At 42.6% G+C, this 22,139-nt stretch overlaps 1 protein-coding gene across 1 annotated transcript; it reads left to right on the top strand.

Moving 5' to 3' along the window:
* Positions 1-406: 406 nt before the first annotated feature.
* On the top strand, positions 407-12,827 carry LOC134478036 (occludin-like). Its single transcript, XM_063257890.1, has 6 exons — positions 407-477; positions 1,310-1,330; positions 1,450-1,665; positions 3,922-4,093; positions 7,278-7,319; positions 9,579-12,827. The coding sequence occupies exons 1-6, from the start codon at positions 407-409 to the stop codon at positions 9,678-9,680; spliced, it is 624 nt and encodes a 207-aa protein (XP_063113960.1). The 3' UTR covers positions 9,681-12,827.
* Positions 12,828-22,139: the final 9,312 nt, after the last annotated feature.

Genomic DNA, 22,139 nt, shown 5'->3' with positions numbered 1-22,139 from the left:
TCTTTCACTACCTTTGTTAGAAGGATTCCTAAAAATATCAGGTTTTGGATACTATTGTGAAAAGTGTTGTTTCCCTGGTTTCTCTCTCACTGAGTTTGTTATTCGTGTGCAAGAAGTCTACTGATTTTTGATCGTTGACTTTGTATCCAGCTACACCTCAGAATTTGTTTGCTAAATCTGGAAGTGTTTTGTGTAATTTTGGGGGTCTTCTGAGTAGAATATCTTGTGGTCTCCAAATAATAATTTCACTTCTTCCTTCCTTAGTCTTCTTCCTTTTATTTCTTTCTCTTGTATAATTGCTCTGGCTGTTTCCAGAACTATATGGAACAGGAGTAGTGATAGTGAATATCTTCACCTCCTCCCTAATTTAAGGTTGAAAGCTTTTAGTTTTTTTCCAATTAGTATGATGTGGGCTGTTGGTGTGTCACAGAAGACTATTTATCTGATTGAGGTAAAGGCTATCAGGGAGACTATCAGGTCAGCAGGGAGGTAGCAATAAGCACAGTAGCTGCAGAGTGTCTGAGAACTTACTAATCATTGACTCGTGGAGAAAGACACATTTTCCCACTATTAGAAATAACATCAAGCTGAATGTGGTGGCACATACCTGTAATCCCAGTACTATGGAGGCTGGGGCCAGGAGGATTCTTGCAAGTTCGAGACCAGCCTGGGCTACAATGAGCTCAGTAACAATTTTTAGAAAGCTTACTAAATTCTTTAATCCTTACACTATAAATTTTTTAGTTAGATTTTTAGGGTTTTATTTTTTAAACTTTTATCTTGAAAGGATAATTGATACATGGTAGTATAGAATTAATATTTAAAAGCCCTTATCGCTTGGTCACATGAGCTGCATCCTCTCCCCAAACTGGCGACCTGGCGTTCTACTGCAGAACTGGCAGAACCTGTTGAAAAGAATCATGGTCTTTATTTTCCTGACAGCCTGGTGCAGAGTAAGTCATTAGCACAGTGCCAGTAAACTGCACTGATGGAGCTGCCTGAACTTCCTAAAATGAAATCTGAGATCCTTTGGCTTTGAAGTTCAAAAATGTTCCTCCCCTGGAGTGCTGGGGGTGTAGTTCTGGGAATACAAAGTCCATGTTCTCTTGGAAGCTGCAAAACAAAAGAGCAGTGGAACGGGGTGTGGCGCCGAGGCGCTGCACGGTACGCCCAAAGCCGCGGTGCTGTCGCTGCCACTGCATAGAAAAAAATAAGGCCTCCTGTCAGAATTTGAAAGCCGCGTGTGTGCGTTGTAGTTCTGAGCTGGTGCCAAAAGGAATTGCAGCTTTTAAACTAGACCTCTGCTCAGTGCTAGCTGCGAACTCCTCGGGTAACTCCACCTAGAGGGTGATGTCTGCCCGTGCTCTTGTTGCTGCCTCTCATTGGCACGTGTGCTGGCGGGGTTGCACCTACTCTTGGTCACTGAGCCCTGCCTCTTCTTTTTATTAGAGTGCCGGAAGTGGTGCGGGAGCTGCCTCTGACCTCCTCTGTGGACGACTTCCGGCAGCCTCGGGCCAGTAGCACCAGTAACTTAGAGACACCTTCACAGAGGGCCCCCAGGAAGGGAAAAGCCGGCAAGCCCAAGAGAGCAGAGCAAGACCACTATGAAACAGACTACACGACAGGTGGCGAGTCCTGCGACGAGCTGGAGGAGGACTGGATCAGGTAGTGTCCCCTCCCCTCCTGCCAGCCCCTCACTTTCTGTCCAGTTCTGACCAGCCAGCTTTGTGGTTGTTGCCTAGGAACCGGGGCTCATGATGAAATTTCATTCTGCACCACCTAGGACGGGAGGCAGCACCTCCTGGTGCCCTTTTCCTGTGGTGTGCTGTTGTCATAAAGGTGGATGTGGAGGGAGTGACCTGTCTTAGGTGCACTTTGAGCTTCCCAGTGAAGTGGCTGATGATCGTCACCTGTGCTCTCCTACCAAGGTCCCCAAGAGGAGTTATTCAAATTAATAAAATACAGATACAGAGGAATTGTGTTCTGTGAGATCCATGTACTGAGGCTTAGCTTTGGCCGTTAAAACCACGATAAAACCAGAATTTCTCCTAAAGTTTGGTACAAAGAACTTGAGTAAACAGTTCTGTAAACAATTTAGTGTTTTGGCCAAGGTTGTGGTTTAAGTTCGTGTTGCTGGTTGGTTCTAACCCACTGTCACCAAATGCATGCAAGTGTGCTGTGTGGCCTTTTCTCATGCCTAAGTGTCCCGAGCTCCAGGACATAGATCAGAAATCTTCCTGGTTATGAATGCTGGTTAATCAAAAACTCTTTGCGGGGAGGGAAAAAAAAAACAAAACAACTCTTTGATGGGGCTTGAGATCCCCTATTCAGTGACAATCCTGGTGCCTCATCTGCCCTCCCCCAAAGAATTTTTGGCCTCCTTCAGCCATCTGTGTATAAACCTATTTGCCTAATTTGTATTGTTAAGATTTTAACTGAAAACTTTGAGAAACCCTAAAGTTTTGTTTTACTTTTGATACAAATCATGTACTGTCTTCTCTCATTAAAATGAAGATAGTAGGCTGACTCTTTCATCTAAATTTTGAGATTTCACATTGCTTTGAAGTGTCTTAGTCCTGTCAAACTATTCAGAGTATTTTCTCAGTAGGTTGTGAGTCAATAACGTCATCGTCTATGCAAAGAGATGCTCTTGTATTCAGGGAGACAAGTGGTGCAGAATTCTAATTTTTCTTCATACTTGAGTAAGTTTTTAGATTGTTTCTATATGAGCATGTGTGCCAGGTGTGGTGGTGCAGGCTTGTAAGTCCAGCATTCTTGGAGGTTATAGCAGGGGGATAAAAGTTCTAACCCAGTGTAGGCAATTTAATAAGACCCTGTGTAAGATGTTTTTTAAAGACTAGAGATTTAGCTCAGGGAAAAGGCCTTAAGTTCAACCCACAGAACCACATAAAGGAAGGAAGGAAGGGAGAAGTGAATGCATTGGTTTTTGGTTTATTTTTGGTTTTCTTTTGTTTTTGAGACAAGATCTCCCTGCATAGTTCCTTTTAGGATGGCCTTGAACTTACTGAATAGCCCCAGTTGGCCTTAAACTTGGGATGGGCCTCCTGCTTCATCCTCTTGAGTGCTGGGATTACAGACATGTGCTACCATGCCCAGCAAAAGCACAGGTCTCATGTGTACTTTTTTTGTGTGTGAGAGAGGTTGAACCAAGGCTTTGCCTATGCCAAGCACGTGCTCTACTACTGAGCTGCATCCCCAGCTCCTGTGTATACATTTTTAATGTCTGCTATTGTAATGAAAGGGCAAAATAAGCTATTTTCACTTAGGAAATACAAGCCAGTGTGAAAAATGTAGATGGGGTAGGAAACAGCTGCACCCAACCACTGCTCTGCCTTGCAAGATCAAAATAGGTTCAACTAAGAACTTCGAATACAAGTACTACGTTACCACATGGTGGTGTGCTAGGATATAAATGAATCCTGTAACTCTGACCCTAAATTTCATAAGTGATTTTTAACTTGATTTCTGAACATTAAAAGAAATAGTTTTTAAAAAATGTGAGTAACACAAAAAGTATAATTTTTTCTACATGCTAAGCAGTCACTGTCACTGAGTACCAGCGCAAAGGTACACTCTTTTTTTTTTTTTCCATTTTCTTTTGTGGCAGAGTTTCTCTATATAGTTTAGTTTGGCCTTGAACTCACTGTATAGTATAGACTGGCCTCAAACTCAGAGATCCTCCTGCCTCAGCTTCCCGAGTGCTGGGATTACAGATACTTGCCTCCACCCCCAAGAAACGTATAATCCTTAATAGTTCTTTGTATCCCACTTCTTTTTCTCTATAAAAAACACAACTAGAATGTCATTTTTCACACTCCACCAGCTTTATGATCTTTGAGGAAGAATATTGGATTAAATTTCTGTTAAGGACATATATGTAATTTTTCTCTTAATCCTTAGAGAGTATCCACCCATCACTTCAGATCAACAAAGACAGCTCTACAAGAGAAATTTTGATAGTGGCCTGCAGGAATACAAACGCTTACAAGCAGAACTTGATGACGTCAATAAAGAACTTTCTCGTTTAGATAAAGAACTGGACGACTATAGAGAAGAAAGTGAAGAGTACATGGTAAATTCAAACTTGACATTTGTGTGTTGCATAGAATTTGATTTTTCTTCTATGGTATTCTTTATAATGATGCATAAAAATTTTGGTAATAAACTGAGTGTGGTGGTGCATACCTTAATCCCAGCACTCTGGAAGCTGAGGTAGAAGGATTGCCACAAATTTGAGACCAGCCTGGGCTACATAGTGAGTTTAAGGCCAACCTGAACTACATAGCAAGACCATGTCTCAAAAAAACAAAACAAATTTTCTTCTTTTGCTAGTTATCATAAAACTGTAACTTCGAAGTTGAAAGCCTTTCCAAATTGCAATGTACTAATTTAGTTGAGAATTACAAAGTAATTGTCTCTCGATGTTTATCACTTAAAGTGGTCACCCTGCTTTTCTATTGACAATAAGCACATCATTCTGTATGTAAACAACTCAATAGGGAAGCTGTGAAGGTGTGCTGGAAAGCATACTGCCCTGAGTCCTATTGGTGGAACACTTCAAAGCACATTATGAAAGCCTTTGTGCAGCAGTGCATGCAGCACACACAGCCTGCATTTCAGAGCTTTTAAGTGTGAAAAATAGCTGCAGTTTTCCATTTTATTATTGTGCTATATTTTACTCACTAGAATCCTTTGCAGATAGACACTGAAGAATTTCTCCAGTACCCAGTAGTAGCGGTGAGACAGTGATGTTTGTACAGTTTTGTACTTCTGTCTGCTCCTCTGCCAGAGTGTGGCATTGCCTGCCTGGTGGTGGGTGTATCTCATCTTTGTTGTAAACCAACCCTGCAGGGCATGGACTGCATTCCCCCAGGAGCACCCTAGAGGGCGCATTGGCCCTGCAGTCCACTAGTGCCTAAACAATGAATTGTCTTTGATATCTCTTCCTCTCGCTCCCTGTTTAGTGGCATGTCATATTCGTTTTAGTAGATACTCTTTGCAGTTTCAGATAAGGTGATCTGCTTTTAGTTTTGAAGTATTTTTTCTTTGATAAAACTATTGATATTATGTGGTTTCTGTGTGGTATATGGTACTGTTAAATAAGCCTTTTAAAAAAGTATGTGCTTTTTTTTTTCAGGCAGTCTTACTTTGTAATCTAGGATTGCCCTGAACTCATTTACATAACCCAGGCTGGCCTGAAATTCACAGTGATGCTCCTGTCTTAGCCTCCCAAGTACTGGAATCTCAGGCATGCACCACCTCATCCGGCACCTTTAGTTCAGTTAACTATTTTCTGGGGTGGGAGTGGGCTACGGGTTGAACCAAGAGCCTTTACACTAAACTACATCCCCAGCCTTTGTAAAATCTTTTTAGTCTTTTTGAGGCAGGGTCTCATTATGCAGTTCAGGCTGGCCTTGAGCTCACTTTTTAGTCCACATTGGTCCCAGACTCAAGGATGTTTCTGTCCCAGCCACCAGAGTGCTGGGATTACAGTTGTGAGCCACCATACCTGGTTTTAAAATCTTTTATTTCAAAATAAAGACTTGAGGGGACTGGGGATTTAGCTCAGCAGGCATAAGTGCCTGCCTGGCAAGTGCAAGATCACAAGTTCGATTCCTAGCACCAAAAAAAAAGACTTGATAAATTTTCTAGGTTTGGCTTGAGTTTGTGGTCCTTCTGCCTCAGCCTCCCATAGTGCTAACAGACATGAATCGCTATGCTGGCTGTAGTTAACATTTATTGATCACTTATTGTATCTTTGATGTTAGAAAAACAGATAAAATCTTGTGTCTCCTAACAAAGGGCTTATATATATATATATATATATATTTTTTTTTTTTTGGTCTTTTTTGTTTTTATCAGTACCAGGGATTGAACTCACGACCGCTGAGCTGCTTATGCCGCTGAGCTAAATCCCCAGCCCCTCTATTTTTTTTTTTTTTTTTTTTTTTTTGAAGGCAGGATCTCACTATGTAGTGTAGGCTGGCCTTAAATTTACAGTGATGCTCCTGCCTCAGCCTCCTAAGTACTGGGTTTACATGTGTACACCTCCACATGTGGTTTAAAAAACTTGTATTCTAAGAGAGAAACTGATGTGTGAACAATTTGAACAAAACAATTTGAACAATGTGGCTGTACTATGTTCACATATCATAAGAAGCGTTATCTAGTGCAGTGTATACAGAAGGGGTAAAGTTGGCTGAACATGTGGAGATTATAGGAGAAGCTTCCCAGAGCAATGACAGTCAAGAATTCTCCAGAGAGGCTATGTGAATGCCTTAATCCAAAATACTGGGGAGGCTGAGGCAGGAAGATCATAAATTGTGGCCATCCTGGGCAGTTTAATGAGGCTGTCTTAACGTACAGTTCAGTGGGAGTACACTCACCTAACCTGGCCTTGGGGATCAGTCCCTAGCGACCCCTGCCATTACCAGATGGAAGGGGCATAGAGTGCAGGATTACAGCAAAAGGAAAACATGGTAAGAATCTTGAATCATTCACATGCCTAATTTTTTTTTTCAAGAATGATACATAGCAGGCACAGAGCTAGAAAGGTGGAAAGTAAATGGAGCGCTTAGCCCACTGCTACGCAGGGACGTAGCCATTTCTGTGCCTTAGTAAAGACTTATGATGTCAGTGTTCATCAGGCCTGGCATGAGGGTGAGATAAGAAGCAGCAGAATAGTCACCTGACGAAGTGGCTCTGTGTTGGACTTCTTCAGGCCACTCAGGTGGACATAAGAGTTTTAAGAGCTTTATGACTTTGTTTTAGGTTTTTTCTTTTTGGTGCTGGGGATTGAACTCACGACCTTGCTTTTAACCAGGCAAGCGCTTGAGCCACTGAGCTAAATCCCCGACCCTTGTTTTAGTTTCTTGTGTTTATACCAGAAGCTGTCATTTTTGCCTCCAAAATATAACATCAAGAATGTTAGCATTAAAAAAAAATGAAACCAGGGATTTAGCTCAGTTGTGTAAGTGCTTGCCTTGCAAAGTTAAGGTCATGAGTTCAATCCCTGGTACCACCAAAAAGAAAAAAAAATGTTAGCATGGTGACGCCTGCTATATTTCTAGCACTTCAGAGACTGAGGCAGAAGGGTCTGTGAGCTTCAGACTAGTTTGGGCTACCTAGTGAGGTCAAGGCCACCATGAATTACATACCAAGATCTTGTCTCAAAAACCAAACTAAACCAAACCAAACCAAACCAATGTTATTCTCAGTGCTCCACTAATATGTTCCCTTGTGTTTCTCATTGATAGGCCGCTGCAGATGAATACAACAGACTGAAACAAGTTAAGAGAGTGAGTATGGTGAACTGTAAGATTCTCTCAGGAAGAACTTTTCTGTGTTTTTTAATTTAACCTTTAGGATGACTATGAATACTTTATCACACGTACACTGATTATAGATAAAAGGTCCTATAATTTGAGTATAAACACTATGACTGATTGAAACTTTAATTTCACATTTTCATAGCTACAACCTATGCTAATTTTCCAAAAGATAATTTTTATTATAGTAGTTTTGTTTGTTTGTTTGGTTTTTATTTTGTTTTGTTTTGGAGGCAGGGTCTCACTGTACGGTTCAGGCAGGTTTTGAATTTATCATGTAGCCCAGGCTGGCCTTGAACTCATGGTGGTCCTTCTGCCCCTGGCTGCCAAGTGTTGGGATTACAGGCCTGTACCACCATACCTGGCTAAAAAGTATTTTCTTATTTTCTTCTTCTTCTTTTTCTGCTTGAAATAAAGTAGATTTAGAAAAAAGAAAAAAATGGTGGCTGGGGATTTAGCTCAGTGGCATAAGTGCCTGCCTGGCAAGTGTTAGGTCAGGAGTTCAATCCCAGGTACCGGAAAAAGAATGAAAACAGGGAAAAATGTATTTTCTTTTTTAAATTAAACATTCAGTAAAGTGCACAAATGAAATAGTACACTTGGTACATTTTCTTTTTATCTTTTTTTTTTTTATCTTTTTATTGGTACTGGGGATCGAACTCATGACCACCTGCTTGCAAGGCAGGTGCTTATGCCACTGAGCTAAATCCCCAGCCCCTCACTTGGTACATTTTCACAACAGGACCACACACCTGCATCCTGGTACCCATACCAATAAGTCAGTTTCCTTGTGTCCTGGCAACCCCCATTCTTTTACTCCCTTCAGTTCTTAGCGTTTTCTCTTCACATCAGATTGCTTTTGCTCATCTTGAACTTCATTTCTGTGGAATCACATAGCATGTATTTCGTGTGTGGCTGTTTTTGCTCAGCGTTGTTTGTAAGATCCAGTTATGGTGTTAGTTGTGGCTCATTTATTTTTATTGGTGTCAAGTGCTGTGTTTTATGACTTAACTTACTCAACTGTTCTATTGCCAGTGGATGTTTGAGCCCTCAATTTTTGACCTTTGCACATAATCCAGCATCACATATTTTTGTAAACATGCACACACTTGATAGGTATATCCTTCCTAGTAGGGTAGTAGGTTCATCGGTTGTATGTGTGCCTGGCTCATGACATTCTGCCAGGCAGCATCCCCAGGCTGGGCCAGTTCACATGCCCTCAGTGTAGGTAGCGCCTGTTCCTCTGTGTTTTTGTAATACTTATGTTAATGGGTCATCATTGACCTAAAATATTTTTAAAAGATTTTTATATTAAAGTTTTTATGAATTAAGAACCATAATTTTGTTTGTTCGATTTGTCTTTTTGAGACAGGGTTTCGCTATGTAGTTTAGGCTGGCCTTCAACTTATTATATAGCCTACATTGACCTTGAACTTGCAGTGATTCTCCCACCTCAGCCTCCTGAATGATGGGATTATAGGCATGAGGCACCACACCTGGCTAAAAACCATCGTGATTTTAAATAAAAGTTTTAAAGAGGCATATGTAAAATTTTCAGTTTCCCTTATCCCCTACTCACTTCCTTCCCCCATTGACGTCTTTATCTTTTTGAAATAGGGTCTCACTATGTAGAACATCTGCTCTTGAGCTCCCTTTTTACCCCAGGCTGGTCTCAAACTCATGGCAATCCTCCTGCCTCAGCCTCCAGAGTTCTGGGATTACAGGAGTGCACCAACACATCCAGCTTCCCCCATTGACTCGTACCATGGTTTCTATTTTATTGATATTTTAAAGATGATTTGTTACCAAAAGGCCAGTAAGTTGTCTTGGTAATGTAGCGAAGTTTTAGAAATGAATGCATCCTTTTTAGAAGATAAGATTGAGCAGAGTTAGCTGTCTGTGTGGTTGGTGGTACAGCCAGATGTCTTAGTGTTTGTTCATTTATGCTAAGCAATTCTGTATGACTAATCTTCCCTTTTTAAATTCGCCTTTGCAAGCTGGGCATGGTGGCACACGCCTGTAATCCAGCACTCAGGAGGCTGAGGCAGGAGGATCATTGCAAGTTTGAGACCAGTCTGGGCTACAAAATGAGTTCAAGGCCAGCCTGAACTGCCTAGTGAGACCTTGTGTCAAATAAATAAATTAAATAAAATAAATTCACCCTTGCCTTCTTAGCAGAACTATTTTAATTTGGTTTTGTTCATGTGATTCATTTTCCCCCCTCTTTAGTCAGCAGATTACAGAAGTAAGAGAAATTACTGCAAGCAGCTGAAGAGCAAACTATCACACATCAAGAAGATGGTTGGGGATTATGACAGACAGAAAACATAGAGGGCAGATGCCACGTTGCTGGAAAAATGAAGGTGTCTCTGTAGTGTTCTCAGAAGACAAACGACTGGACCAGGAAGCCAAAACTTTGTTATCATTACAGAGTTTTGGTAGCATTTGTATCATCAGTTTCGTATCATCAGTATTGAACCATTTTATAAATAACTTTTGATAATCACTTGGGCTGAACACTCCAATTAAAAATTTTACAGTTTAAACATTGGTTTCTGTGTTAACAAATACTGGGCCAGGCTTTATGCTGTACTATTTGTAATCCTTGCACTCTAGGAGGCTGAAGCAAGAGGACTGCAGGTTCAAGCCCAGCCTGGCCAACTCAGCAACTTAGTGAGACCTGTTTCATGTTCGTTTGTTTGTCTGTCCATCTGTCTGAGACAAGGTCTTACTGTGTATTCTGGGTTGGCCTGGAACTCACTACGTAGCTCAGGTTGGCCTTGAAATTACAAAGCTGGGGATGTACCTTAGTGTGAAGGCTCTGAGGTCAGTCCCCCACACTAGGAGAAAAAGAAAGAACAAAATACTGCTCCGGGGTTTAAACCTTCACACCCTAGACAGTGGATACCTAAGTACTTCTTATCACATAAGCAGTCTCACTAACCCTACTAACAACCCTTCAGATGACTTACTTACAATTTCTTTTCAGATAAGGAACCTTGGTCCTTGCTATAAGTCTCTGAAATGAAACTACTTGTTTCAAGCATGCAGTTTTGGTTAAGTCTGTTTTATAACTCTTCTAATAAGGTTTCTGCTTCTCATATTTTAGCTACTGTGTATACTGAGTTCTACCAGCCCCTGTATTTGTTACTATATTTAAATGGTTAAAAAAGGATTTTTGTTTTATGTTACAATGGATAATTAAGATCATGTAAAGTTGAGATCATGTAAAAATTAGATGTGTGAAATTTAAAGACTATAAATATTTAATTTTTGAAAATCTAAGTTTAAATCTAGTGGTTACAGTTTTGTGTATTTTTAAATACTTTTTATCTTTTATGGTTTACATGTGTTTTTTATAATCAACTCAACATTTTCACTATATCAGTATCTGATTAAATTTATCTTTTAATTATGACTTGAATTATATCTTCCAGGAATGTTCAAGTTTTATAAATGTTTTGTAAATATTAAGCCTGGTATTTTTTCTGTATACTATATCTACTTAACATCATTAATATTAAGCTGTGTAATACTATACTCAGGAGTTGTCTCTATTTCAAACTAATTTCCCAATCCTTTCATTTTAAGAAAGTGGATGTATGAATGCTATCTCATAAAACATCAAATTATTTTAAATGGTGCTCCATCTTTGGTTTTTTTTTTTTTTATCTTTTTGAAACAGTCTTGCTATGCTGTTCAGCCTGGCTTTGAGCTCATTTTGTAGCCCAGGCTGGTCTGGAACTTGAAATGATACTCCTGCCTCAGCCTCCTAAGTGCTGAGATTACTAGTGTGTACCACCATGCCTGGCTTTCATTCTTTTTTGAAAAGTGAAAAGTTTTTTTAAAGTCAAAGTTTTATTACTAAAGTAAAATTAGTTGATAATTCTGCAGTAACCACGGTAGTTGTGTCCATCTAATTTCTGATTAAGACTTTAAGAATCTTTTAAAAAATAATCTTTAATCTTTAGTGTGTAATTCAAACATTTGAAAATATAATTATTTTCCAAAGATAAACTTTATTTTTTGATACAAGGTGTCACTGTGTAGTTCAGGTTGGCCTTGAACTCACTATGTAGCCTGTGCTGGCCTCAAACTCTACAGAAGTCCTCCTGCCTCAGCCTCAAAAGTACTGAGATTACTGGCCTACACCACAATGCCTGGCTGTCCAAAGATCAACTTTTAAATAATGTTCCCATGTAACACTGATTCATTTCTTCAAATTGAAGAAATTCTTAGTTTTCTACATGTGATACATAGTGCAAAGTATATTTTCATAGCTTTTAGATTTATATCAAATGGAAAGACTCTTGAAATGTCTTCATTAAGTTAACTTCATTACGTTAAAGTTTTTAACTCCTTGTTCTTGGAAGTTTGTCAGTGTTCTCACAAAACAGATATTCTGCCGAATGCAGAGAAGGAAATAGAGTCATATGACTGTAAACTTGTGATATAAAATTGGATTTTGAAATTTAAAAAGTGAGAAACTACATTTTAGATGTGGTACTTATTACTAAAGATTACTTTAGGAGCCAGGATCAAGGCATTTCTGTTGGTGTTGACATTAACTCACTGGATGTAACTTTGTAAAGCTATGCCTCAAATTAGTTTCCTAGTCTGGAAAATAAGAGAATGAGATTCAGCTTCAGAGATTAGATTCTCTCCCATCTGTCATTTGTGGTTCATGTGTCTCCATTCTATTTTCTACCATGAATTACTGTTCTGAAGAATTTCTTATGAAAACATTTGGTCCATCTTCTAAAAATTTCCCTGAGTAAAGTGATGCCCTAATTCATAATTTTGTATTATAAAACTGGGATCAGGAGCTGGAGATTTAGCTCAGCAGCATAAGCGCCTGCCTTGCAAGCGCGAGGTCATGAGTTTGATCCCCAGTACCGATAAAAAAAAAAAAAGAAAAAGTAGGATCTGTACTATTTTATTTTGAAAAATGTAAAGAAATACAGAAAAGTATAATGCATGGACCTGCCACCCAGAAATAATTTGTTGTATGTACTTTGTATTTTTCAAAATGCATTTTAGTATTTATAATAAATAGTAATATTGTACATATATACTCACACATATACACTTGGAACCTCATTTAATTCTTGGAATACTCTTGACATGTAACCATTTCTTTTTCTCGGTTTTTTTTTTTTTTTTTTTTTTTTGTCTTTTTCCTTTTTATCGGTACCGGGGATTGACCTCACGACTGCCTGCTTGCAAGGCAGGCGCTGATGCCGCTGAGCTAAATCCCCAGCCCCTTCTTATTCTCGTTTTACAGATAGGAAACTAATGATTTGATAGATTAAGTGGTCCATTGTTGTACTAGCAAATGGCAAAACTGCAGATTGGAAACACAGTCTCTTCAACTCTTAGGTCCTATGCTTCCACCCTAGGTAGGCTTTGTTAATTAATGGGCTGTATAATGTAAGATCGCTCTGACATGTAAATAAAGTATTCTGTTTTAATGTTGAATTCATCTGAAATTTAATTAACATGAACTTCTTACTATAAATATGTGAAAGACTATAAGACCTAAATGGCTTTATGGCCCCTGTAAAGAAGGGTCAGGCAGAGGATCACATGTTGGAGCAGTTTGAGCAATTTAGCAATAACCTGTTGCTGAACTGACTTAGCAATGCCCTGTCTCAAAGTAAAAAAGGGGTAGGGCTGTGACTCAGTGCAAAGGCCCTGAGTTTATCTTCTATACCAAAAAGTCTTGGACCCAAGGACTCTGGCTTCCTTTGGGGCAGTGGGAATTGCTTACACACATTCTCCTGCTGGTCCACTCTGGACCTGTATTTTGTTTTTTTTAATCTTTGTACCAGAAGTTGAACTCAGGACCTTGCTCTTGCGTGGCAGGCACTTGTGCTGCTGAGCTATCTCCTGGGTCTACCGCTCTGGACTTTTTCAAAGGCTCAGCTGCAGGTGCCAGGACGCTGTGGGCTCTTAGGTGTCAAACTCCAGTTCCATTTCAGAAGCTCAGCTGGAGAATCAGAATTAAGCCACACTGTTCTGGCTGCCTGAGATTCTGTTACACCACACCACACCATCCTGCCTGAAATAGATGCAGGACTACATCAGCCTGCATATGTTTTACATTGTTAGCAGTTTTCCTAATGGGAAAAAAAGGTATAAAAAGTTAAATAATTTGGGCAAACTTTAAAAACAAATGTATTACTAAATTACAATCATGGCCCTTTGCAGTTTGAAAAATAATATGGATACACATGCGGGTTTTTTTTTTTTTTTTTTTATGCAGGATGTTTTTACCTGACTGAACAGGATGTGAGTGTTCCACGTTGTCATGGGACGGGCTTGCTGTCTCTGTTGTCCTGTTGCTTTTCCCTCTAGCAGTTACTTGACAGGGGTTACTGGGCAGGTTGTTTAGCCTCCATGGACCTCAATTTTGATTCATCATTTGTGGAGGGTGCTGGGGTTGAACTCAGGACCTCGCTCTAGCCAGGTCCTACTTTATTATAAATGGGACAGATAACCTGAATTTTAATGAAAATACTGACAAACACTTTCAACCATCTTCAATTTTAAAGAGAATTTTAAAAATTCATAAAAAATACAGAACTTCAAAACAAGATAGGAAATTAACAATGCTTAATATTATATTGCATATTGTGGTCTTCAAAACAGTTGCTGTGATTACCAGATGCAGGACTACTCCAATAGAAGCAGTTAATGTTCCTTTCGATGACCTATGAGCATTAGTAGTAGAACTGTCTTAGGTATCTGTGTGTGTACACACATATGTATAGATGTAACTTTTTCCTTCCTTCTTTTCTCCTTTTCCCTGTCCCATTTCTTTCCTCTTCAGCAGTTTCATTCTCTTGCAGAATATGCGTTATAACTTTTGGATCTTATTTACTCTTTCAGTTTCTTACACTAGGGAGACAACATGTTGTTTACCCATATTGGTCTGTTTTATTTCACTTGTAAGTATAAACTCTAGTTGCATCATTTACCTGTAAAAGCCTTGAATTGATCCATCTTTATAGCTGAGGAATGCTATCTTGTATTAAAATACCATACCCTAGGGCCAGGTACTTAGCTCAGCAGCACAATTGCCTGCTTGGCAAACATGAGGTTGTGAGCTCGATCCTCACTATGAAAAAGAAACAGAAAATACATTATGTCGTTTTTATGCTTTTTGCAGTTGATGGGCATTTGAGTAATTTCAAAGATCTATTACAAATTGTGCTGCTATAAACATGGATGAACATATGTCATTGTGGTATGATGTTTTCAATTCTTCTGGGAAAACACCCCGAAGGGCAATAACTTGGTTGAATGGGACCTCTAGTCCTAGTTTTTGGAGGAGCCTCCACACTAATTTCCACAGTGCTTGTACCTATCTACATGCCTACGAAGGTTGGCAAAGGATGTTCTGCCTCACAACCCCGCCAGTACTGATTATTCAGTGATTTTTGATGATAGCCATTGTTTGTGGGGAAAGGCAGAATCCCAGGACCTGATGTTTTTCAGTTCTTTATATGTTCCAGATACAAGTCCTTTGTCTGAGGAACAGTTGGCTAGTTTTTCCCAATATGTGAGTTTTCTTTTCACTCTGTGGGTGACTTATTTTGCTGTAAATAAAAAAACTTTGTAATAAGATGAAATTCCAGTTGATCCTTGAAGTACTTCCTATGTAGTTTGTTCTTGTTCATGAAACCTTTGTCTACTGCCATGTCTTCAAGATTTCCACCTAATTTCTAGCAGATTTCATATTTCTCTTTTAATATTTAGATCTTTGATCCATTTGTGCCAGGGATTTAGCTCAGAGGCACAAGCACCTGCCTTCGAATTGCAAGGCCATGAGTTGGATCCCTGGCACCAAAAAAAAAATCTTATTTGTACTTTAGTGCATGGCGATAGCCAGGGGTTGGTTTTTAGTTTTAGTATTCAGCATATGGAAAAAAGTTTTTTCAGCACCATTTATTAAAGAGGATTTCTTTCACTGAACATCTTTGGCTCCTTTCTCAGTGAGAGTGTGGCTGAGTGTAGGTTGTGTCTGCATCTTTTCTGTTCCAATGATCCTCAAGTCTGTTTGCCAGTACCATGCTAATTTCATCACTGTAGCTTTGTAGTATAATTTCAAGTCAGGGATTGTAAGGTCTCTTGCTTTGCCTTTGTTGCTCAGGATTCTAGGTCTCTTCTGGTTCCAGATGAATTTTAGGAATGTTTTCTCTAGACCTCTGAGGTACACTAATGGTATTTTGATCAGGATTGTATTAAACCTATACAACAGTTTTGGGAAAATGGACACTTACACAGTGTTGGTCCTTCCTATCCATAAGCAAGGGTATCATTCCATTTTCCAGTATCATCTTTAAACTCCTTTTTCAAAATCCTGTAACTTATACTGTATAGATCTTTCACTACCTTTGTTAGAAGGATTCCTAAAAATCTCAGTTTTTTGGATACTATTGTGAAAAGTGTTGTTTCCCTGGTTTCTCTCTCACTGAGTTTGTTATTCGTGTACAAGAAGTCTACTGACTTTTGATCGTTGACTTTGTATCCAGCTACACCTCAGAATTTGTTTACTAAATCTGGAAGTGTTTTGTGGAATTTTGGGGGTCTTCTAAGTAGAGTGTCTTGTGGTCTCCAAATAATAATTTCACTTCTTCCTTCCTTAGTCCTCCTTTTATTTCTTTCTCTTGTATAATTGCTCTGGCTGTTTCCAGAACTATATGGAACAGAAGTAGTGACAGTAGATATCTTCACCTCGTCCCTAACTTTAGGTTGAAAGCTTTCAGTTTTTTTCCAATTAGTATGATGTGGGCTGTTGGTCTGTCACAGAAGACTTTTTATCTGATTGAGGTAAAGACCATCTACCTATTCCAATTTTCTGTAGGATTTTTTTTTAATCATGAATGTGTGTTGGACTTTACCAAATGCTCTTTCTGCATCCACTGAGATAAGCATGTGGTGTCTGTCCTGAGTTTTGTTAACGTGCAGTAGTATATTTTCTGCTTTGCCTATGTTGAACCATCCCTGCATTCATCCTGGGATGAATCAGAGTTGGTCATGGTGTGCAATTTCCATGATGATTTGCTGCATTCCATTGGCCCAGCTCCTGAGGGCAGCCTAGCCAGCAGACCATGAAGGCTGAGATGCTTGCAGAGAAGCCCTGACCCTGGGGTCAGCAGGGAGCTAGCCACCTGCCGACATGCCTCGCCCCTGCAAAGCACGAGGTGCTGCCCTACTGCCCAATGCCACGGGCTTCATGTCCCATCTTCATATATGCCTATGCATCAGCATGGGCAGTGTCACTGTGCATCCTATGACAAGGCCTCTCCGCCCTAAACCTTTGCTATGGCTGCACCATCCCCGCGTGTGGAAAAGCAATGGAAGCCCTTTACCTGGGCAACCTGGTGGCAGACGCCATCTTGCTGCCCATCATGACCCCAGAAAGGAGCAACTTCCTGGCCAGCACACAACTTGGTATGGACAGTGGCTGACAGCTGTGGGCGGGACTTCCCTGACGTCACAGAGGCAGGGAGCCGCCTGTGGTCACCGCCCACTCAGGGTGGGTCTGAAGGGCCCCGCCCTCTCCAGCCTGGGAACTGGATCTTGTGCTTCCTATTGTGTTTTGCACCAGAGGAGTTCCCATCCTGGCTCCACTGTGCTTGGTTGAGCTTACCTGTTGGCTAGGACTAAGTAGCTAGTCCCAGACACCCAAATATCTGATTTCAGTATAGTTCAAATTTTAGTCTGGAGCCAAATGACTAAAACAAGCTTCTGTGATTTCCTGAAATGCACAGTCTTTGATAAGCCTCTGGATGCCTGCGAGGTCAGAAAAAGAATGGCCACTTTGGTTTAGCAGGGGCCTCATCGTATTCTCTCGCTGATTGGCATTGCTTGATTTCAGCCGATTTGCTCGGCGGTTTCCAAATCTTGCGAGCATCTTAGAAACATATTACTGAGCCCAAATACTGGCTGTCTGATTTAGTACGTATTTCTCTTAAGTCGTTGTTCCTGATAACTGCTGCCTCTGCTTCAATTTGGAGAGAACTCAAAAGTTCACAGATCACAAGGACTACTCTGATTCAGTATGTATGTCTGTAGAGAAGAGCACAAGCTTTGTAAGTGTTCAAAACTTCTCTAAGCAGCATGTATTCTAAAATTAGTCGGATACCATTATTACACAAGCAAAGCACATAAGCAAAGTTCACAGAAAAAGTACAAACTGAAGATATTAAAAGACATTTAACCTGCATTACTCTAAGAGAAATGTAAACTATACCTTAACACTTTTCACCTGCCAAACTGGCAAGCACACAGATTCACACAACACAGGGCAAACTATCTGTTGTGCTAACTTGGGCGGCTCTGATATGTGTGACACTTGGTCAGCAGTTCCGTGTTAGCAGAATGGAAAAGCAAGGTGTGTTGGCCTTAGAAATACTAGCTCTTTGAGCCAGGGATTTAGCTCAGCAGTGTAGGCACCTGCCTGACAAGCACATAGGTCCTGAGTTTGACACTGGGATCAACAGAAAAAGAAGAAGAAGAAAGAAGAAGAAGAAGAAGAAGAAGAAGAAGAAGAAGAAGAAGAAGAAGAAGAAGAAGAAGAAGAAGAGGGGGAGGGGGAGGGGGAGGGGGAGGGGGAGGGGGAGGGGGAGAGGGAGAGGGAGAAGGAGAAGAAGAAGAAGAAGAAGAAGAAGAAGAAGAAGAAGAAGAAGAAGAAGAAGAAGAAGAAGAAGAAGAATGGCTAGTAGCCAGGGTGCTGCTAAAGACATCAACTTGAGACAACTGGTCATTTTGCAAGCAAGATGTATAAGGAACTGGTGGCAGCCAAAAAGTCAGCGTTTGCAGATTTGCCCAGCTGATAGCTTCTAGACCCCAAAAGGTGAACAATGAGCATTCTTTCAGGAATCACTTTTATTTTGAGGTTATTGTAGGTTCACATGGAGTTGTAAGAAACAAACTGCTGGATCCTTTTGCATGTGGCATTCACTAAGTGGTAACATTTTCAACAACTACAGCATAATACCATAACCATGGTATTGGCACTGAGACAGTTAAAAGACAGAAGCCTTCTGTCACTAAAATATTCCTCCTGAAGTGTTGGGAGCCGCGGCCGAGCCCGGTCGCCTTACTTGGCGGACGTGAGGCCTGTAGGAAAGAGCAAAGCCTGAGCTAGATTACCCCTCCCATCGAGTGTGCTAAGATGGCGCTTATCTCCTGCTTCCTGCTTGGTAAACAACCCGCCCTGTAAGATCTCCTGCTTCCTGCTTGGTAAACAACCCGCCCTGTAAGATCTCCTGCTTCCTGCTTGGTAAACAACCCGCCCTGTAAGATCTCCTGCTTCACAACCCGCCCTGTAAGATAGTCTGCCTAGCAACAACTGATGTTAGCCAATCAGCCCGCATCGCGCGCTTTGAACTGATTGGCCACTGTAACCCTATAAAAGTGAGTGCCTCTCCCACCACGAAAAAAGAAGCAGAAGAAGCACGCAAGGAGCCGCGGAGAGCGGACCGGTAGAGGCTTCGGGACAGACTGTAGGGAGAAGCACGCAAGGAGCCGCGGGGAACGGACCAACAGAGGCTTCGGCCGGGAGGATTCCCGGGGCAGGCTGTACGGAGAAGGAAAATAAAAGAAAAGGTTGTCCACTGCCAGACTTTGTTGTGTGTCCTTCCTGCCGGCCGGGAGTGACACCGACATCTGGTGGCCCGTACGGGGACTGATCACCCCCGAGACGTGGCAGTGGACAACGCTCCAACGCAGAGCTGCAAGACAGGTGAGTAGAGGATAAACCTGGGCCCTGGGTGGCGCGCACCTACAGGGTTTGTAGACTCCTCTCAGGCTCACGCGTAAGTGGCGGATTCCTTGGGCCTCATGCGGTGAGTAACATATTAAAAAATGGGAAACATGCTAGGTAGCGGCACTAAGAGTGAGGGTGGTTGCGGGGAAAGCTCTCAAGAGCTTACAAAAGTACGCAGGGTATTTGAGCAGGCCCAGTCAGGGAGCTCCCGAGAGGGGTCCGTCAAGGGGAACAAAGATGCTAAGGAGGAGGACGGGGCTCAAGCCTCGGAGTCGTCTGACTCCGAGGACGAGGGAAGGTTGAATGGTGAGGAGGCCCAAGAGACCAGCTGTCAGGGGCCTAAGTCGCTTGATGGGGAGACGCAAGGCTCTTTCGCTGCGTTGCGCCGCGAATTGCGCTCCGCTCAGCTAGGCTTACGAAAAAGCAGAGAGCTTCTGAGCGCCCCCTGGCAGGGGAGGGAGACAGAACCTTCCGCTCCGCCCTGGAACTCGTTCCCGGAAGCGGTCCCTCGCCGCGAGGCCGCCGCATGGGAACTCCCCCCTCTTCCGTCAGTACAGGAAATAACGCACAGGCCGCCATTTTCTGTTCAGCCACGGCCGCCATCTTACGATGCTCCGCCACCGGCGGGACGTTATTTCCACAAACAGCTGTGGCGTGGGGGTCGTGTGTCTAATGAAGACCACCCGTTCCCAGGGATAGATAGCGGCCCCTATGGGATATATCCTGTACAGATGGCCATGGGTCAGGGACGTAATGTGTGGGAACCCTTTGAAATAAAGCAGATTAGAGAACTTAAAAATGCAGTTACAACCTTTGGGCCGACTGCGCCTTACACCATTGCCATGCTGGAGAACCTGTCTTCTGGGCCCCTCACCCCCGCAGACTGGACTCAGCTGGCAAAGGCGTGTCTGCCCTCGGGTAGTTACCTGGATTGGCGAGCCTGGTACGCCGAGTTCGCTGCCGAACAGGCGGAAAGAAACGCTAACCGAGGGAACCAGGGATGGAATAGAGACATGCTTATGGGGGAAGGCCAACACGCTGATGATCAGACTCAGTTCCCTGGTGCAGTTTATGAGCAGATCAATACCATTGGGCTTCGCGCCTGGAAGCAGGTGAGTGGTGCCGGAACGGCATCCTTGTGCCTTTCTAAAATAGTCCAGGGCACAACAGAGCCATTCGTTGATTTTGTGGCTCAGATGCAAGATGCCGCCGATAAGATCTTTTCCGATAGGGAAGTGGCTCAACCGCTGGTTAGGCAGTTGATTTTCGAACAATGCACGAAGGAATGTAAGGCAGCAATAGCCCCACATAAGAATAAGGATCTTAACGCCTGGATCAGAATATGCAGAGAAATAGGGGGGCCGCTTTCTAATTCGGGAGTTGCAGCTCTTCTGGCTGCGGCAGTGCAACAAAGGGGACCTCGCGGGCCTAGAGAGGAACATAAAGCCAAGGGGTGCTTCAGCTGCGGGGACCCAGGACACATTAAACGCAACTGCCCAAATAGTGCAGACGCCAAGCCTCGCCTTAAAAATGAAGGATCGTATAACGTCTGTGGGCGATGCAGAAAGGGTCCACATAAGGCAGAGGATTGCAGGTCAGTTTATGACGCTCAGGGAAATCGTATTTGTGGCCGAGATGTTAACGAGCCAAAAAACGGCCAGAGGGGGCCCTCCTCGCCGGCGGGCCCCCACCCCCGAGACAGGACAACACAGGGTGGCAGCCTTCCACAAGGGCTACCCCTGGGTCAGCAGGCGTGGACCTCTGTGTCGCCTCCAGACTCATATTGACGCCCGATATGGGTGTTCAGGTGGTTGAGACCACATTTAAGGGGCCGCTGCCTAAAGACACGGTTGGCTTGGTAATTGGAAGGTCCTCTACAGCCCTCCGGGGTCTTACGGTGATCCCTGGGGTCATAGACTCAGATTATACAGGCAATGTTAAAATTATGGTCCAAACTCTTGTAGGTACTATGGTAATCAGTGAAGGGGACAGGATGGCGCAGCTCCTGCTGCTCCCCAGCCTCCATAAGAGGTTCCAGTCTAAGCAAAAGACCAGAGGAGATCAAGGCTTTGGCTCCTCCGGGGAGATTTTTGAGGGACTCCACATGACTCTTGACAAGAGGCCCATGCTTTTGCTTAAGATCAATGGCAGACAATTAAAACATGGTATCCCATACAATCCCCAAGGTCAAGGAATCATTGAGAGGGCTCATAGAAGCCTCAAAGAAATTTTACAAAAACAAAAAGGGGGAGTAGGCCAAGGCCTGGCCCCAAAGGCACGATTATCCATGGCACTATTCACACACAATTTTTTAAATTTAAATAATGATAATTGCTCCCCAGCTATGGAGCACTGCAACCCTTCCCCCAACCATAAAGGGTGGGTTAAATGGAAAGATGTCCTAACAGGACAATGGATGGGCCCGGATCCGGTAATCAGCTGGAGCCGAGGCGCGGTTTGTGTTTTCCCACAGGAACCGGGACGAGAACCACTGTGGGTACCGGAGAGACTGACACGGGCAACAAAGCCCTCGACTGAAGATCAGACCTGCCCTACCGGAGATCCATCACAGACCAACCAACAAGATGAATAGAAATAGTGGTAGCCCAAAATGGACAAAAAGATCCTCAGGCATATGCATGGCTCGCTCGCCTAGCCTACGACCGAGTCTAGGGGCGGTGAGCTTCCCACACTCCTCCTCTAAAAAATTATGACATAGCTGGGTAGGAGAGTCAATGACGGGTAAGAGCGTACTCCCCCGGTGCGACTCAACCTAAGCCAGGCCCTACCCCATCCTGCATGTAAGCCGCTGGACTGTTAGATGCTGCCCAGGTCTAAATTTCTCTCCGAGGGGATTTCTTTACGGAGAGGAAATGAGTGCAAGCTTGTGTGCATCCAGGTTCCGTCCAGTTTGTGCCTGGCCCTAGAAAAAGGACGAGGGCCTCAGGGCCTTGGCAGACCATGGGATGGCCGACCAGGGTCTAAGCCAAGGACCTACGGTGGGCCTACGC

This window comes from Cavia porcellus, unplaced genomic scaffold, assembly GCF_034190915.1.
Source record: "Cavia porcellus strain 051 isolate PalLab524CR breed Dunkin Hartley unplaced genomic scaffold, mCavPor4.1 scaffold_11, whole genome shotgun sequence".
Lineage (NCBI taxonomy): Eukaryota > Metazoa > Chordata > Mammalia > Rodentia > Caviidae > Cavia > Cavia porcellus.
Note: the sequence above shows the minus strand (reverse complement) of the source record. Positions and strands in the feature narration are given on the sequence as shown.

Bases quoted from the DNA above. Each gene is read 5' to 3' on its own strand.
- LOC134478036 (XM_063257890.1), top strand. From the start codon at position 407: ATGTGGGCTGTTGGTGTGTCACAGAAGACTATTTATCTGATTGAGGTA. The intron at 478-1,309 runs GTCAGCAGGGAG...ACCTCTGCTCAG, and splicing joins GCTATCAGGGAGACTATCAG to TGCTAGCTGCGAACTCCTCG. The intron at 1,666-3,921 runs GTAGTGTCCCCT...CTTAATCCTTAG, and splicing joins CTGGAGGAGGACTGGATCAG to AGAGTATCCACCCATCACTT.